The sequence below is a fragment of the Plecotus auritus genome (assembly GCF_963455305.1).
Source record: "Plecotus auritus genome assembly, chromosome: 10".
Taxonomy (NCBI): Eukaryota; Metazoa; Chordata; class Mammalia; order Chiroptera; family Vespertilionidae; genus Plecotus; species Plecotus auritus.
In genome coordinates this window covers 11,878,219-11,895,936 of record NC_137785.1, presented here as the reverse complement: position 1 = coordinate 11,895,936, position 17,718 = coordinate 11,878,219, and the positions used below count along the sequence as shown (strand labels likewise).

Below are 17,718 nucleotides of genomic sequence, written 5' to 3'. Positions count from 1 at the left end.
ATATATAAGGCTAATATGCAAAGTGTCCCCTTTGGAGTTCCACCGGGAGTTTGATCGCTCACTATGACATGTGCTGACCACCAGGGGGCAGCACGAAATGAAGGAAGGCCCTGATCAGCCCCGATCACAGGCCAGGCCCAGGGACCCTACCCGTGCGCGGATTTCATGCACTAGGCCTCTAGTTTGTGTATATTGAAAACCGTGAATTTATAATGCTATATATCCTGTTCAAGTCCAACACCCCTCACTTGTTCCCTTTCCATACTTATACCCCCCTTCTCCGGACGTGGGGAATCTGACGTCCATTTTCCTTAAATCGCCTCTTTGATAAATTCCCCTGTGTGTTCCCCATCCCCTCCTCCCCCCTCTCCCAAACCCCTGTCACCCAGCGTGGGTTTCCACTCCCCTCTCCCACTTGGAAGCTTCCCTCTGTGCTCAGCTGCCATGTGAGTGAATGCCCTCCACACCCCTCTACGGTCCTGACCCCCATTCTGGGCCACTGTCCCACCCCCACCCCAAGCTGGCCCGGCCTCCTCCGCCCAGGGGCCTTAGGACTTATATTGTTCAGGAAGGGAAGGAAAGGGAAGAGGAAGAATGTGTGACCCTATTTTGTGCATTTAAACGTATCAGTGTTCCTGTGTGTTTGTTTTTTCTGCCTTTTTTTTTTTTTTTTTAACGGCTTTTGGATTCTGAGTTCAAAAGCTTCCCTCCACACCCAGGTTGTAAAGGAACTTTCTAATGTTTACTTCTCATTCTTTTATGGTGTCACATGTTCCACTGAAATCTTTTTTTTTTTTTCCACCGAAATCTTTGATCCCTGTGGAGTTCAATGAGCGTATTATTTTCCCCCATTCCTTCCTTCTGTTGAGCTGATGGGGGTTATTTTCCTTTTTTGGTATTTATTCTTTTTATCAAAGTGACATATGCACACAGTCAAGTCACAAAGTGCTACCTGTTCAGTTTAAACGTCTACATCCTGGCCCTCCGGCCATTGATCCCCGTATGAGATAACCACCGAGGCAAACCAACTCTGAGATACCCATGGCGTCCACTACGGAGTTTTATTTCTCCTTCATGTGAAGTCCAATCAGCAGAGGGGCAGAGGGGCAGGAACCCAGGCTGATGGTAGCTGGGTTGTCTTAACATGCGACTCCCAAATTCTTCCTGGGGGTGGCAGCCAGACTCCAAGATGAACCCCAACAATCCCCACCTCCTGATAGCCCCTTGCTGCATCGTCCTCTCCCACAGTGCACTTGGGTTGGTCTGTGTGACCCATGGCATACAGAAGAGGTGAAGGGGTATTACCTCTTAGAGTAAGTTATAAAGACTATGGCCCTGGCTGGCTTGGCTCAATGGATAGAGCGTCGGCCTGCGGATTGAAGGGTCCCCGGTTCGATTCTGGCCAAGGGCACATGCCTGGGTTGCGGGCTCAATCCCCAGTGCAGGAGGAAGCCAATCAGTGATTCTCTCTCATCATTGATGTTTCTATCTCTCTCTCCCTCTCCCTTCCTCTCTAAAATAAATAAAATATATTAAAAAAAAAAAAAAAGACTATGGCCCTAGCTGGCTTGAGAGTGTCGGCCTGCAGGCTTGATTCCAGGTTTGATACCAGACAAGGGCACATGCCCGGGTTGTGGGCTCAATCCCCAATAGGGGGCGTGCAGGAGGCAGCCAATCAATAATTCTCTCTCATCATTGGTGTTTCTACCTCTCTCTTCTCCCTTCCTCTCTCTGAAATAAATAAAAAAATATTTTTAAAGACTATATGGCTCTCTCTCTCTCTCTCTCGGAGAGACTAGCTGCTGTGCCATGACGATGCCCAAACCACCAATGGAGGGGCCACCTGGCAGCAAGGAACTGAGGCCTCCAGCCAGCAGCCAGGTGAGTGCGCTTGGAAAGGAACCGTTTAGCCCAGTGGTTCTCAACCTTCCTAATGCCGCGACCCTTTAATACGGTTCCTCATGTTGTGGTGACCCCCAACATAAAATTATTTTCGTTGCTCCTTCATAACTGTAATTTTGCTACTGTTATGAATCGTAATGTAAATACCTGTGTTTTCCGATGATCTTAGGCGACCCTGCTAGCGGTTCTCATTGAGCCTCCAGGTGGTTGCAGTCCTGGTTACACAGCTTGGCTGGAACCTCATGAGACAGCCGGAGGCAGAACCCCCTGGTGACGCTGCTCTGGATCCAGACCCTCAGAAACCATGGGACACAGGCAGTACACGTTTGTTACATTAAGCTGTGAGGATTTGGGGGGTTACTTGTTACGCGGCAGTCGATAACTAATACACTGGCAGCACCATCCCATGAGCAGGTGGAGAAGGGAGAAGAAGGAGACACGAAGGTTCCGGGTGGTGGCTGGCTCCCCTGGGTGTGGTGCCTGGGAATGGGCCAGTTCCCTCTGCTCCTGGCTCAGTCACACACTTCCAGTGCCCGGGGTTGTTGGCCGCCCCAGTGGTCCGCAGCTTCCCAGGGCCAGCTGGTCCCGGACAGCGTGCCCAGCACAACTGTCCTATTTAACCCTCCCAACGGGCCCATGAGTGAGGTGCTGCTAATAACTCCATTTTATAGATAACAGAGGAGATAGATCCTTATCAGATATTTGATTTGCAAATTTTTTTTTTCTTCTTTAAGAAGTCCCTGGAGTGCCAAAAGCGGTTTGGCTCAGTGGATAGAGCGTCAGCCTGCGGACTGAAAGGTCCCGGGTTCGATTCCGGTCAAGGGCACGTACCTTGGTTGCGGGCACAACCCCAGTAGGAGGTGTGCAGGAGGCAGCTGATAGATGTTTCTCTCTCATCGATGTTTCTAACTCTCTATCCCTCTCCTTTCCTCTCTGTAAAAAAATCAATAAAATATATTTTTTTTAAAAAAAGAAGTCCCTGGAGTAGTTCTTGTCATGCTGGTTTGGTGGTGGTGAACCCCTTTAGCTTTCTCTTTTCTGGAAGCCTCAATGTAATCGTGTTTTTCTTTTTTAAATATATTTTATTGATTTTACAGAGAGAAAGGGAGAGGAATAGAGTTAGAAACACTGATGAGAGAGAAACATCCATCAGCTGCCTCTTGCACGCCCCCTACTGGGGATCAAGCCCACAATCAAGTTACATGCCCTTGACCAAAATCAAACCCAGGACCCTCAGTTCGCTGGCTGAGGCTCTATCCACTGAGCCAAACCAGCTAGGGCTCGATTTAATCTTATTGTTCATTGTTTTTTCTTATAACAAAGAAGATATGTATATAAGTGAATACTTTTTATCACCGCTATTTTTATATAATATCAGGTGTTCCTGAATAGAACAGAATTGATTTTATTAATATTCTTGGTCATTCATTAACTTAGAATTGGTACTTAGCATTCACAGATTAGACTAATCTGATTTTTTGGGGAAGTCATTATGGATAAGTTTTTGGTGGTGTTTTTTTGTTGTTGTTAGAAACCAATAAAAATGTTCACATCTAAATGCAGTATTGTTGAACTTGATTAGCAAAATTAAAACATTTCGTTTCAGAAAATCAAATCTGCAAAGTGGCTTTAGTACATGAACCCAAATATATTTTTGTGAATTTTTCCGAATTCGGATTACCAAATTAAATGGAAATTCACATGTTGGTTCTTTCCACTTAGCGCACACTTATCATTTCAAATGAAGAACATCCTGAAGCATGAATCTGGCTTGAAATATGCTGAAGAAAATCAATTTCCTGAAGCCATTAAGTCCCCTAAGTATTGAATAATTAAATGCATCCAATCTTTACAGATATCCATTTTTGCACAGAACTGAACAACTTTTTGGATAAAGCTAAAAAATGACAAGGCAAACTCAGTTGTCAAAAATAAGAGCAATTTTACAGCACTTTACAGGTAAATCACTTAACCCTGCTTGGCCTTGATGGATGGGCCCTGTTATCCTTATTTTAAAAATGAGAAAACGGAAGCTCACAGAGGTGAACTCACTTCCCCAAGGTCAGTTACTAGGGAATTCTTTCTATAAGAGTTGATCTCTAACTAGGCAATGTAAGAGGGTTATCTGAAATGTGAATATGTATACTTCCAAATTCTCTTCTTCACCCTAAGTGTGGCCCAGTGGGACTGTCCCCACGATGGGGACGTGGGGGAGGCGCAGGTTAGTGGGGCGGGGGGGGGGGGTGCGGGGAGAAGCTAAGTTCAGCAGTTTGTGATGAAGGAAGAATTTCCCAAGTCAGCGAAACCGCCAGGGCATTGGGAGCTCGGATGGAAAATGAATCCTGGTTAAGACCCTGGAGTCCCTGAGTGGTGACATCACTGGAGATGACAGCCGAAGTCTTGTATTTGGCATTTTATTTCAAAATTCCAGCAAGAAGAAGAAATCAACGGCAGCACTAGGGAGATCCGGTCTGAGAACGGAGAGGTGCAGAGTCGGGGCCAAGGAGTATCCTTGACCCTCAGCACAGAGCAGCGGGGAACCGAATCCCCAGGCCTGAGAGGCGGAGCTGGGGCCGAGACTCCTGGGCCCGGCCCTTAAGGCTTTGGGAGTGTAGCGACCACGAGGGGGCGCCCGAGACCCAGGCGTCCCGGCCCCCGGCCTTTCATTTCATATTGCACTTCAGGTTGAGTCCTTGGTAGGGAGGTGAGGATCCGGCAGGGGCTGGATGCTACGCGCCGGTGGATCCGAGGGGCGGACGGGCAGTCTGCAGCATCACACCTGGAGCACCCACTCGTGGGCCTTGGCTCCGTACTGCGGGCAACAGAGGCAGAGCGTGAGGGAAGCCACACTGGGTTCCCGAGGGCTGGGGCGTCCCCGGCAGCTCCTAGGAAATGCCACCAAGTACGGGGAGAGGTGGCGGGGGCAATCATTGCAAAGGTGGCGCAGAGGCTCAAGGGAGATGTAGTTCTGCAGAGGAGTTATTGTAAGGCCCTGAGAGCTGGCGGGGAGGCGGGGAGAAGGCCGGGAGAGTACGGAGAAGTGCAGCTCTAGGTCCCCATGCACAGTTCGAAGCTCACGGGGCAGGTAGCTCTGCGAGAGCCGCGTGCCAGCCTGCGCCGAGGTTCGCAGGAAAGATACCGTGGCCCAGCGAGGGAACCGCTTCCAGGGGTTATGAGAGGAAGCAGTCCTGGCCACCGCGGGCCCAGGGGCTTGTGGGAGAGACTTCTCCGGCCACAGGGACAGCCCAGGGCTCCAGGGGCATCCGCGGGGAGCGGACTTCCGTGGCTCCAGGTCCCAGAGCTCGTGCGAAGGGGGTGCCTCCCACGGGAAGGACACCCGGGGCCGCAGAGGCTCAGGGAGAGGGTCACCGAGCCCCAGGAGGTGTCCTAGGCCCCAGGCTGCAGGGCCCCAGGCCAGTGGGAGGGCCCAGGTCACCTCCTGGGACTACTGGGGGGGGGGGGGGGGCGGGGGGATGGGCTCCTGGGCGGGAACCTCTCGGGAACCAGCCACCGGCCGCCTCCCAGCCAGCGCGCCTCACCTGGATTGCCTTCAGCTCCTTCTGGAAGCGGAGGATCAGCTCGGGCCCGTGGTCCATGGTGGGAATGTGGAGGTTCTGGAAAGACCGCGCCGTGAGCACGCGGCCCCTCCCCGCCGGCTCTCCCACCTCCGGGGCAGCCACCTCACCTGGCCTTGGTACAGGACTCGATGCACAGGGCACACCTGGCAAGCGGTGCCTGAGCCGAAGACTTCCCGGACCCGCCCCTCCTCCAAGGCTCGCAGAAGCTCCTTCATGGTGATCTTCCGCTCCACCACGCGGAACTCACCCTGCGGGCCCCAAGCGGTGCCGTGAGCCGGCGGGCGTCCGGCTGCAAGGCCTGCCGCTCCCGCCATAAGGACGGTGGGATAGACAGAGACCCAAGGGGGGAGACGGACACCAGAGGACCAGAGGAGGGGGACAGAGACAAGCCAGTGCGCCCCCCGCCCGCACTCCCCCCTCCCCCATGCCCCCGGCCCTCCGCCTCACCCAGGAGCGGGCCAGGTCCAGCAGGCTCTGTCTCACGACTCCGGGCAGGATGACCCCCTCCAGCGGCGGGGTCACCAGTTCCAGCACTGGGTCAGGGGCGAGGATGGGGTGTCACCTCACACCCTCACACCCCTCCGTCCTCTCAGGAGCCACCCACCCCAACCCCCGAGACCTGCCCTCTGCTAGGACTGTACCACCCGCTTCCAGCAGGGCCCGCGGGGGGTGGTGGGTGGGCTCACCCCCGTCCTCGTGGGTCCAGTAGATGAAGATGTTCATGGTGCCCACCTCGGTGAGCTGGTGGTCAGGCCCGTACAGCCAGAGGACCTGCTCGCAGCCCTTCCTTTTCGCCTCCTGCTGCACAAATACTGTGGGCCCATAATTCCTGGTGGGGGACAGCGTGATCGCCCGGGGCCAGGGAACCAGCATGGCCCTCGGCGGGTCTTCCCACCCCAGGACCCACCCTGCTCCTCCCCAACTCACATCCTCCCCCCGCCCCGGGCTCCCAGGACCCAGGACGGTTGTTTGGGGTCAAGGCTCTAAGTAGTCCGTCCGCCCATCTCCAGGTCACGAGTGCATCCCCGTTTCCTTTTTGTGTTTTCGCTTTTTAAAAGTATTTTTTTATTGATTTCGGAGAGGAAGTCGGGGAGAGAGAGAGATAGAAACATCAATGATGAGAGAGAATCATTGACCGGCTGCCTCCTGTACACCCCTGACTCAGGATCAAGCCCACAACCCGGGCATGTGCCCTGACGGGGAATTGAACCGTGACTGCCTGGTTCGTAGGTCGATGCTCAACCACTGAGCCACGCTGGCCGGGCCCTGTTTCCTCTTCTGGGATCGCCTTCCTCATCCAAGTCCCCAGTGTCCTTCAAAACCCCGTGATGGCGCCTGCTCTCGGGGGCGTTTCTGAAGCTCCAGGCCGGCTGCAGGCCTCTGCACTCCCCCAATAAATCGGGCCCCCGCAGTGATCTCCCATGTCACTTTAACACCATCTCTCACCCAAAGCCCGCCTCACCCATCACCTGCTCACAGCCTCCCATGGCTCCCCATCATGGGGACTAGATCACATGCCCGGGTTGTGGGTTTGGTCCCGAGTGGGGGGCAGGCGGGTGCAGGAGGCAGCCGATCAATGTTGATGTTTCTCTCTCTCCCTCTTCCTTCTTCTCTCTCTCAAATCAGTAAAAACATATTTTGAAAAAGAAAAAGAAAAAAAGATCAGAGCCCCTCAGTGTGGTGGCCAGGCCGGGCCTGCTCTGCACGAGAATTATTTCCTCCCTGGACGCCCATGACCGCCCTGCTCCCCGCCCCGAGCACTGGTCCCGGATGAGCAGCTGTTCACCATGGTCTGCACCCAGGACCCGTCTCCTTCCCACCCTCGGACTCACTGAGGGTCACCACCTCCTCTGTGAAGACTGACAATGCCCCTCGCACCCCAGCAGAGCACACGCTGCCCTGGACAGGGGGCTCCCACAGCTTCTGCGTCCCCAGCTTCACTGGGCACAGGGCCGGGCCCCAGCCCACCTCAGATGTGTTTGGAAGGACCTGAGCAAACCCCCAGCTGCGACCACACTCGCTGTCCCAACACGCCGGTCCCCCATCCTCTGCCTCCATCATCCCCCGGGAGGCCCCCCCTGCCGTCCCCAACCAAGGCCCTGGTGACAGTCGGACACAGGAAGTCCCCACGCAGGTGATGGGCGCTGCGGCCCAAGGGCCTGGGGAGCTGGGTGGGGGGAGGGGGGCGAGCCTGGGTGCTCAGGGGGGAGACCAATGAACTAAGTGTAAATTTATTGCTGGGGGCTTCCCAAGGGCCAATCCTGGTTTCCTCACTGACCTCCCCCTCCCCCCACACACACACCGCCCTCACCACCATGGTGCCAATGACATCACATCTCCATTTATGGGCAGAGCTGTCCCCAACCGTGTGAAACAGGACGGGGAGGGCAATGGACATCCAAGGACACCCCCAAAGCATGGGTGCTACACCCTGAGACTGACTTCCAGTGGACCAGAGGTACAGGAGCGGGGCGCGGGGGGAGGGAGCAGCATGGGGGGGCGGGGAGGGACTACTTACCCGCCCAGCTTGCAGTCCCCGACCCCACCCACCCAGGCGCGGATGAATCCTGGGTCGGCCAGGAGGGACACAGGGCTCATGGCGTCTCCCGGGAAGTAAGAGCCCACGGGGCAGAGGATGACGAACAGGAGGGCTCGGCTGGCGCTGGAGACACCCAGCGAGGGCTGCGATGGGCGGAAGGGGCATCAGAACCCCGAGAGTCAGGCCTGCAGCCCCTCCGCTGACCCAGGGGTCCGGGTCCCTAGCCCCCCACCCCCACCCCCAGCACTGAGCGCCGGGCCCACCTCGTTCCCCAGGAGCACGGGCCGGATGTAGAGGCTGGCGCCGGCGCTGTCGGGGACCCAGTCCTTGTCCACTTCCACCAGCCGGCGGATGCACTCCAGCAGCTCGGCCTTGTCGAAACTCTGCACGGGATTCCCACGAGTCAGGGCCCGCGAGGCCCTCCTGCCCCCGCGCCCTCCTCTCCGGGTGCCCGGGCCTCACCGGCAGGCAGAGGCGCAGGGCCGAGCGCAGCATGCGGTCCATGTTGAGCCAGGGGCGGAAGAGGCGCACCTGCCGGTCGCCGCCCTTGAACGCCTTCATGCCCTCAAAGAGCTGCGGGAACAGGTGGGCGCGGCTCAAAGACCACCTCAGGCGCCAGGGAGAGGCGGTGAGAGAGACAAATGCACCAGCAAACAGGGGCAGAGACCAGCCGCTGAGCACACGGAGGAGGCGAGGGAGACCCAGAGACACTCGAGAAAGCAGAAGAGAGAGACCAGAGACAGAGGTGCAGAGGCCCAGAGCGAGAGGCGCAGAGGTCATGCTGCCCTGTTACTGGTAGATCTGATGATCCTGTGGGAGTTACGTTTTTAAAGAGCCCTTGTGGCCCTAACCGGTTTGGCTCAGTGGATAGGGCGTCGGCCTGCGGACTGAAGGGTCCCAGGTTCAATTCCAGTCAAGGGCATGTACCTTGGTTGCAGGCACATCCCCAGTAGGGGGTATGCAGGAGGCAGCTGATCCATGTTTCTCTCCCATCGATGTTTCTAACTCTCTATCCCTCTCCCTTCCTCTCTGTAAAAAATCAATAAAATATATATTTAAAAATAAATAAAAAATAAAGAGCCCTTGTGCAGCCCTGGCCGGGTAGCGCAGCTGGTTAGAGCGTCGTCCCCATGTCCCAAGGTTGCAGGTTGGATCCCTGATGGGGGCACACACAAGAGTCAACCAGTGAAGGCATAAATAAGTAGAACAACCAGGCAACGTTTCTCTCTCAAATCAGCTTTTTAAAAATGTAGAAAAGAGTCTTTGTGTCTTAGAGGAACAGTGAAATAGCTACAGATGAAATAATACAATGTCCAGGTTTTACTTTAAAATCCCACAGAAAGGGGGAGGGCAGATGAAAAAAGACGGTGAGCAGCCATTATGCTAACTGGTGAAGCAGAATGATGGGGGTGGGGGTGGGGGGGGCAGGTCCTATCGCTCTACTTTTACATTTGAAGTTTCCCATAATAAAAACACTTTTTAAAATAAATTAAAAAACACGTTGGCCTGGCCAGGTGGCTCAGTTCATTCAAGCATCATCCTATTCACCAAAAGATTGTGGGCTTGCCGAAACCGGTTTGGCTCAGTGGATAGAGCGTCGGCCTGCGGACTGAAGGGTCCCGGGTTCGATTCCGGTCAAGGGCATGTACATTGGTTGCAGGCACATCCCCAGTGGGAGATGTGCAGGAGGCAGCTGATCGATGTTTCTCTCTCATCGATGTTTCTAGCTCTCTATCCCTCTTCCTTCCTCTCTGTAAAATATCAATAAAATATATTTAAAAAAAAAAAAAGATTGTGGGCTTGATCCCCGGTCAGGACACATACCAGAATCAAGAATCAACCAATGAATGCGTGAATAACTGGAACAACAAATTGGTGTTTCTCTCTCTCTCTCTCAAATCAATAAATACATTTTAAAGAAGGCAGGATGCCCAACAGTGAGTATGACGTCTGCTACCTTTTGTGTGAAAAGAATGGGAATACACACATTGGTGTTGCTACCTAGAAAGCAGAGCTCGGGGCGGACTGGGGACAGGTGTGGGGGCCGCTGCCGGAGGGCAGCTGGGGGGCTGGGGGCTGGGGGCTGGCGAGGTATGTTCCCTCTTTCACACTTAGAATTCTGAACTGTGTGAATAGATGACCATTTTTTAAAAACACATTTTAATTTAAAAACACTCCAAATAAAATTTTAAAACTTTAAATAAGGGGGGGGGTTAAGGACAGAAAGCAGATTTTTGATGTATTATTCTGGGTGTGTATTATTACAACTGCAATAATAATAAAACAACAATACAAGTGGTCCATTTGTTATTCCACACGTGCCCAGTGTGAAGATGACGGGAAAGGGGTTTCCCCATGCCCTCGGCTCCTCATGAGCTTTAAACGAGAGGGGTCACAGAAAGCCTCTGTTTTGGTCCTGGCTGTTGTGGCTCAGTGGGTTGGACATCGTGCCGTGCAATGAAAGGTTGCTGGTTATTCCCGGTCAGGGCACATGCCTGGGTTTCAGGCTCGATCCCTGGTAGGGGCCATGCAGAAGGCAGCCCATGGGTGTTTCACTCTCACATCCATGTTTTTCTCTCTCCCCTCTCCCTCTAAAAATCTTTAAAAAACACACAAAAGCATATGTTTTGTATGCCAGGGCCTCCAAACCCTTTCATCTGCACTCCCTCAACTGCAGGAGGGAGTGCTGGGTCCTCGGCCGGAAGACAGAGAGGTAAATAAATGGTGGTTTCCAGAAAGCATCTTCCTGTGGTCAAAATCCCCACTGTCCATCCTTAGCTTCTAACTGCCACTGACGGCATGTCTCCTCTGCACAGAGTTGGCTGGTTCTAGTCAAATGTCCAGAGGGGAGGGGATGGGGGGAGAAGGCCTCAAAATTCTTAAAAGCATGCCTCATGCCACAGAACCATCTCCAAAGGAACAGAAGTTACTCAAACTGCAAACCAGCTACCAGAGCTGTAATATGTTCATTCAAGTCCCATCACAACTCAAGTCTCTGCAGGGAGAACGAGCCCTCAGCCAGAGCTTTAAGTCGCAAGCCAAATACCCTGGCTCTCTCCTCACAGGCCCCCACCAGCCCTGCAGAGCCGATCGGCCTCCCGAGTCCCCATATGCTCACAGTCCACGGACCTCCTGGTCACCCAGCCAAACCTCTGGGCACCATCCTCGCCCTCCCCTCTTCCCTCGTCCAGCCTGCCAGTCCCTCAGGTCCCTGAATGTCTTTGCCCCGTCACCTCCTGTCCAGCTCCCAGCTCCAGCCCCAGCGCAGGCCTCCTCACCCGCCTATTTTCTCCCACCTGGACCTTTGCCCCAGCCTGGCCTCCGGGCCTCCAGTCTCCCGCTCCACCTCACCCTCCACATGCCCTGAGCGGGGTCTCCCGGTACCCAGCGCTGGCCCTGCTCCGCGCCTGCTCAGAGCCTCCGTGGCTCCCAGCGCCCCGGCGAGGTCCCAGCCACTCAGCTTCTCTGTGGCCCTGATGACACCCTCCGCCTCTGCCACCGCACTCCAGTCCCACAATTCCCCCAGATATGCTGGGCTCTTCTTTGCACCATGCCTCTGTACTGGCTGTCCCCTCTCCCTCTATTGCCCTACCTTCTCCTCTTTGCCTGGACGGACCCTACTTTCTTTCAAGTTACAGGTAGAATTGGGTCCCTCCTCTGGCTTCCCACAGTGCCTTGGCCGCCTCCATCAGGGCTCAGGTCACACTAGCTTGTAACCAAATCATGGGGCTTCCTTTTTTTTTTTTTTCGTCCTCACTCGAGGATAATCTTCCATTGTTTTTTTAGCAAGATTGGAAGGGAGGGGGAGAGACAGAAAGAGAGAAACATCAATGTGGGAGAGACACATTGATTGGTTGCTTCCCACATGCACCCCGACTGGGGCTGAGGATCGAGCCTGCAACCGAGGTCTGTGCCCTTGACCCGAATCGAACCCATCGATGCCGTATCCACTGAGCCAAATGGGCCAGGGCAAATGGTGGGGTTTTCAAGGGAAGGAACTGGATCTGCTCATCTTGGGGACCTCAGCATCAGCCAGCACAGGGCCTGGAACATGGGGAGCCTCAGAGAACAGATGATGAAGACACGGAAAGAGGATACAAGAAGCAGACCCAGGGAGGTGGACCCGGCAACAGACACAGCAAGAGGGAAGAGATGAGAGAGAGGGGGACGGAGGTCGGCTGCCATGCCACCTGCAGTGAGTAGTGGAGAGCGGAGCAGGCGGGGTGCAGCGTGAGGTTCTGGAAGGGCTGGATTCTGGGGTGGCTCCAGCCCGTCTTCTCGGCCCATTCCACCATCAGCATGTGGTCGGTGAATGTCTTCCCGAACACCAGGGTCTCATTGGGGTCAGGCTTCTTGTGAGGCTTCTGTGTCATTTCCAGCTGCAGGTCTGCAGCCTGAGAAAAGAAAGGGGACTGGGTATCCTGGAATCTGCCACAACCTCCAAACTGGGGGAAAACTACAACTCCCATGAATCCCTGGGGCTAAGACCCAGACAGAAAAGGGTCCTGTGGCTCCAGAGGCTTCTGGGACGTGCAGTTTCAACTCTTTCCCACAGCCTGGTGGCAGGCAATCAGGCTAGCCCATTGCTGCCCACCTTGACCTTTGAACCGTGGACCTTTTGGAGATTCCCAAATCCCACCTTCAGCTCCCTCCTTCCTCAGACCCAGCAGTTCAGGCCCCAGCCCCTCTTCCTTGGGATCCTTCCTTTTACCTTGAAGCTGGATGAGGCATATCTTCTGGGGCCACACAGAAGCCAAGGGACAGGGAGAAGTTTTCGGGCCCAAATCTGGGGATGGGGACAGAAGAAAGGTGGTGAGGCAGGAGAGAGGGAGGGCAGGCCTTTGCTGCCTCCTTCACTTGGGAGGCCCCCCCGATCTGTTTTTTTCCAGGCCCAGGGCCCTCTAAGGGGCCATGTGGCCTGGCCAAGTCTTCCTCTGCCCTGACCAGAGGTGGCAGGAGGGGCTCCTGAAGGAGGCCAAGTCCCTCCCCCCTACGACGGCCACCCCTAGAAAGAGCTGACTCAGCTCCCATTCCCTCCTCCATGCTGGGCAAAGTCAAACACAGGCACCTCCCACCCCAGGGAACTTTGGCCCCAGCCCTGAGACCAGTTCAGACAGAAGACGACAAGGGAAAGTACACAGGTAAGTGAGGGCCTTGCCGGGGGACTCAAATCCCGATAAGAGTGGGGGACCTAAGGTCATGCTCCCCCAGAACCCAGGATCTATACCCCCACCTCCCTCCTCCCTCAGACCCAGGAGTCCAAGCCCCCATCTTCCTCCTCCCTCAGACTCAGGGGTCCAGGCCCCCCAGCCCCTCCTCCCTCAGACCCAGGAGTCCTAGTCCATATTCGTTCAGGGTATTAGATCCACTGAATTCAGATGACTTGAAGCCCCCAGTCCCACGCTTTGGACACCAGGGATTCCACTTCCCTTCAGATCCCAGCGCTGAGGGGTAGCCACGCGGACCTGGAGGCCACCCCAGTCAGCCATGGGCACTGCCAGGATGAACACTTCCCAGGTCTGGCTGCGCACAGCAGGGTGGCCTCTGCCCAGTGTCCTTGGGCCTCACAATGCCTCTTTCTCCAGCCCAGGGGGAAGGCAGCTGGGTCATGAGGCTGGGGGAGACGACAGTCTCGCTGCGCCTGCTCCTGTGAGCTGGGTGAGCTGACACCAAGCAGCGAGAATGGATGTGAATGGCAGCCGTGACTGGTCCGCAGGTGAGTCATGGGCAGAGGGGGCCGTGGGGCTTCCATGACGGAAAGTCTGGGCCATGAAGTCTGAGGAGTAGCCCTGGATAGCGTGGGGCACCGGCTTCTGGCAGGCTCAGGGTGTTGCTCCCAAACATGGCCTCTAGGTGGCGATGTGTGGCCTGCATAAGCCTGTGGCCCTGCTTACGTCCAGGAGGGAACAGGACACCCACCGTATGGAGTCTGAGCACACAGGGCAGAGGCAGCTCTCAGAGGGAGCAGACATGGGAAAGAATAAAAGAGCAAGAGAGGGAAGCTCAAGAAGGAGAAAAAGAGACAGAGGGGAACCAAAATGGAAAAGAATAAGAGGGTAAGAGAAGAGTGCCCTGCCGGTGTGGCTCAGAGGTTAAGTGGCAATCTGTGCACCAGGAGGTCAGAGTTGATTCCCGCTCAGGGCACATGCCCCGGGTCCCCAGCAGGGGGAGTGCAGGAGGCAGCTGATCAATGATTCTCATTGATGTTTCTATCTCCCTCTCCCTCCCCCTTCCTCTCTGAAATAATAAAAATATATTTTTCTTAAAGAGAGAGGGAGAAATAAATAATAATAATAATAATAATAATAAAATAATTTAAAAATTAAGAAAAGAGAGGGAAGCCGAAACCGGTTTGGCTCAGTGGATAGAGCGTCGGCCTGCGGACTGACAGGTCCCGGGTTCGATTCCGGTCAGGGGCATGTGCCTTAGTTGCGGGCGCATCCCCAGTGGGGGGTGTGCAGGGGGCAGCTGATCGATGTTTCTCTCTCATCGATGTTTCTAGCTCTCTATCCCTCTCTCTTCCTCTCTGTAAAATATCAATAAAATATATTTTAAAAAAAGAAAAAGAAAAGAGAGGGAAGAGCAAGAATGAGAAAAAGAGACAGAGAAATAGAAAACACACGCTTGAAAGAACAGAAAAGAAGACCAAGAGATGCCAAAACAGATTGGAGAGAGAGAGGCTGAGACAAGAGACAAGAGGGAGAAAAACTCAGGGAAAGTAGAGCCTGAGAAATCAGGAAAAATACTGAATGGAATACAGAGAGGCCACGAGAGCGAGGACGAGGAAAAAGGAAATCCATGAAGCCCAGACTTCAGCAACAGAGCACACAGTGAAAGGGAGACCACAGAGATGTGGAAGGGCTGGGAGGGAGAGAATGATGCCACGACCTGGAGAGACACCGTCTCCATGATGCTTAGAGACAGGCATCTAGGAGAGAGAGATACAGGGGCAGAAAGACATACCCACAGGGCAGGGAAGGTGCCAGGCACAGCGTCCAGAGTCCCTGTCACACTGAGAGAAGCTGCCTTCACCCTCCCAGGAACTCTCTCGGGGCTGAGAGAAGGTGCCCCACCATCTGACACCCCAAGCCATAGGGATTGGACCCAAAGGAGACTCTCGGGTGGTAGGTGGGCATTTGGGACAAAAAGTGTGAAAGTATGGGGCTAATTAAGAAATGAGGAAGGTGCGGGGGGGGCAGTGTGCACAGGGCAGGGCTCTGTAACATCATGCAGCCTCCACCGTGTCTCATTATGGCCGGGACTGTCCCCACCACGATCCAGGGCTGCCTCCCCACATGGCCCAGGTGTGTCACCATCAAAGCCCAGGGTTGTCTCTGTCCTAGTCTAGCACTGTCTTTCACACGCAGGCCTGCCCCTCCCCCCCCCCCCATCACACAGCAGGGAGTCCCCACAGTAGAGCACAGGACTCTCCCATCACGGACCAGAACGGTCCTGACAGCCCAAGACTCTCCACAGCCCAAGCCCAGACTGTCCCTGTCAGTCGCACCACGATCCCCAGGGCGCCCCGGCCATAGCCCAGGCCGGTCTCCATCAGCCACTGAGACCCCAAAGGAGTACAAACCCGCCCTGCCATCCATCCAGCTGGGCTCAGAGACCCAGACCGAGTCAGGTGCCAACTTAGCAGGAAACACTTCTCCCAAGGTTATGCTGCAGCCGGCGGGTGGTAATGACCTCCCCCTTCCTAGACTTGTAACTGTTTCCTTTCCCACTGAGAAACCTTGTTCTCCAAAATCACAGGCTTCCCGAAACTCTGCTGGTTAACCCCACAGCAAGAAGGGACTATCTCAGTCTTGCCCGGAGTAGCCCTATCACTCTGGCAATGCGCCGCTGCCTCGATTTCCAAGCCAGGTGCCGAGCTCAGATAAGGGGTTCCGGGGACACAACTGCCCACAACTCTCTTAACTTTTAGTCCCAAGAAGATAGGGGCTTGAATCCAATTCCCAGGCCAGACCTGAGGATGAATTCCGCGCCTTCATCCTAACCCCTCCCCTATAGATCCCGGGAGCCCGTCTCCCGCGACCCTCACCCGCTGACTAGTCCCTTCCCAATCCCCACCCAGCCCCGCGCCTCTCCCATTACTGTCCCCTCCTCCTTCCCAGACCCCGGTCCTGGTCTCCAGCCCACAAATTATGTCCCCGCATCGTCTCTAAAGCTCCGCATTCCTTTCCAATGCCCCCCCCCCCCCCTCCTCCTCGGCGCCTCGCAACGGCCCCGGGAGCCGGAGGCACGGCGCCCAGCGGGCGGGCTTGCAGGCGAGAGGTCCTCCGGGAAGCGCGCCTCCCGCCGGCTCCGCCAGCCCCCAGCGCGGCGCCCCCCGCACCCACCTGCCCCAGCGCGGCTGCTGCCATCGTCGTTGCGGCGGGTAACTGAGCCCGCCCCGCTGAGGACGTCGCGGCCCCGCCCGCTCCACGCCCCCTCCCACCCGGCTCCCATCCTCGCGGAGCCCGGCCCGCCGCAGCGCGCATGCGCCGGGGCGCGGGCGCGGGGAGTCCGTCCAAACCCCTCTCCCCGCCCCCACCCGCGTCGGTTCCAGCCGCATCCAGGCTGCTCGCGGGCAAAAATGCATTTCGATCGCTTCTACCACGGAGCGCGAGAGCAGAAAAGCAGCCCGAGGTAAGAGGGGAAAGGCCGGGACCCCGCGGGTCTCCATCCCTAACTTAGACCCGTCGGCGGTGCTTGTCACGTGAATGAAAAGGGAAAAGGCCTCTGAAGAGGGCGGCGGGTAGGGACGGAGGGGTTGCAGTCCCAAGTCCTGTTTGCATATAGTTTTTCTTCCTAGCGAGAAGATGTGTGTTCTTTATAACTTTTTAAGAGGTAAAAACGCACGCGGTTCACCATGCCTCCTTCCAGTCCCCTTCATCAGTGGGGCCGGAAAGTTTCCAATCCCCCAACTTATCAATGAGCCTCTAAGCATAGCCTAGGGCAGGATTTCCTGGTTACGCCCCTTCCTGAGTCTCCCCAACTTCAGGACCCAGAGGCGGAGGCAGCCAATTGCTTTTGCGTCACTGTGCCCGGGGTCAGAGCGCCCCAACTCCTGCATCCAGGTGACGGTGACCTCAAACTCCGGCCCTGAGCCGCTATGCCTCCGTAATTCTACTCTGGGTCATCTTCCCCCCAAATGCTGGGCCCCAGCCCTAACGGCCACGGACCCAGGCAAATTCCGAGCGTTCCTCCCGCCTCGCCCCGCAGCCTGGGGCTGCAGGGGTGTGGCGCCCGCAAGACTGCTCGGTCCCGCCCCTGCCAATCGGAGCTCGCCGCACACCCCCCACACCCCCCGCTGCGGCCAATCCCCGGCGGCCCTGCAGCTCCACCCCCACCCCCACCTGGGGTGCAACCCCCGCCTGGGCCCCGCGCCCCACTGGGGTAGTCCGGGGTCAGCCCTCCTAAGCGGAGGGGCCACGACCCCCAGTTTTCTACCCGCCCGTTTTCTCTTCTCCCAAACCAGGAGTCTCAACCCGCAGCCTCCTCTTCCCTCAGATCTTTCAGCGCCGGCCACCCTCCTGCTCCGCAGGCGGCGAGGTCAAAACCCCTTTCCCCTTACGGCCAGGAACAAAGAGGAGGCCTTTGGCTCACCTCCCGCATTATCTCCTAATTAGAACTTAATTTCCTGTCCCCTGCGGACCTTTAACTGGGGCACTGGTGAAACCAACCTGCAACTTCTCCCTGGAGCCCCCGGCG

At 55.8% G+C, this 17,718-nt stretch overlaps 1 protein-coding gene and 1 long non-coding RNA gene across 3 annotated transcripts; one reads left to right on the top strand and one right to left on the bottom strand.

Annotated features, from left to right (window-relative positions):
- Nucleotides 1-4,300: 4,300 nt before the first annotated feature.
- BCAT2 (branched chain amino acid transaminase 2) lies at nt 4,301-17,718 on the bottom strand. Of its 2 annotated transcripts, none has more exons than XM_080645910.1 (11): nt 17,691-17,718; nt 12,731-12,805; nt 12,210-12,413; nt 8,482-8,592; nt 8,283-8,402; nt 7,999-8,162; nt 6,167-6,309; nt 5,928-6,013; nt 5,588-5,728; nt 5,442-5,516; nt 4,301-4,714 (listed from the first exon to the last, which is right to left on the bottom strand). In XM_080645910.1, the coding sequence occupies exons 3-11, from the start codon at nt 12,390-12,392 to the stop codon at nt 4,676-4,678; spliced, it is 1,062 nt and encodes a 353-aa protein (XP_080502036.1). In that variant the 5' UTR covers nt 12,393-12,413; nt 12,731-12,805; nt 17,691-17,718; the 3' UTR covers nt 4,301-4,675. The 2 variants fall into 2 exon arrangements, with proteins under 2 accessions (XP_080502036.1, XP_080502035.1); XM_080645909.1 differs by lacking the exon at nt 17,691-17,718 and adding an exon at nt 16,365-16,439.
- On the top strand, nt 7,496-8,395 carry LOC308236335. The gene is made up of 3 exons (XR_013959261.1): nt 7,496-7,614; nt 7,833-7,938; nt 8,295-8,395. It is a non-coding gene; the product is annotated as an uncharacterized lncRNA (long non-coding RNA).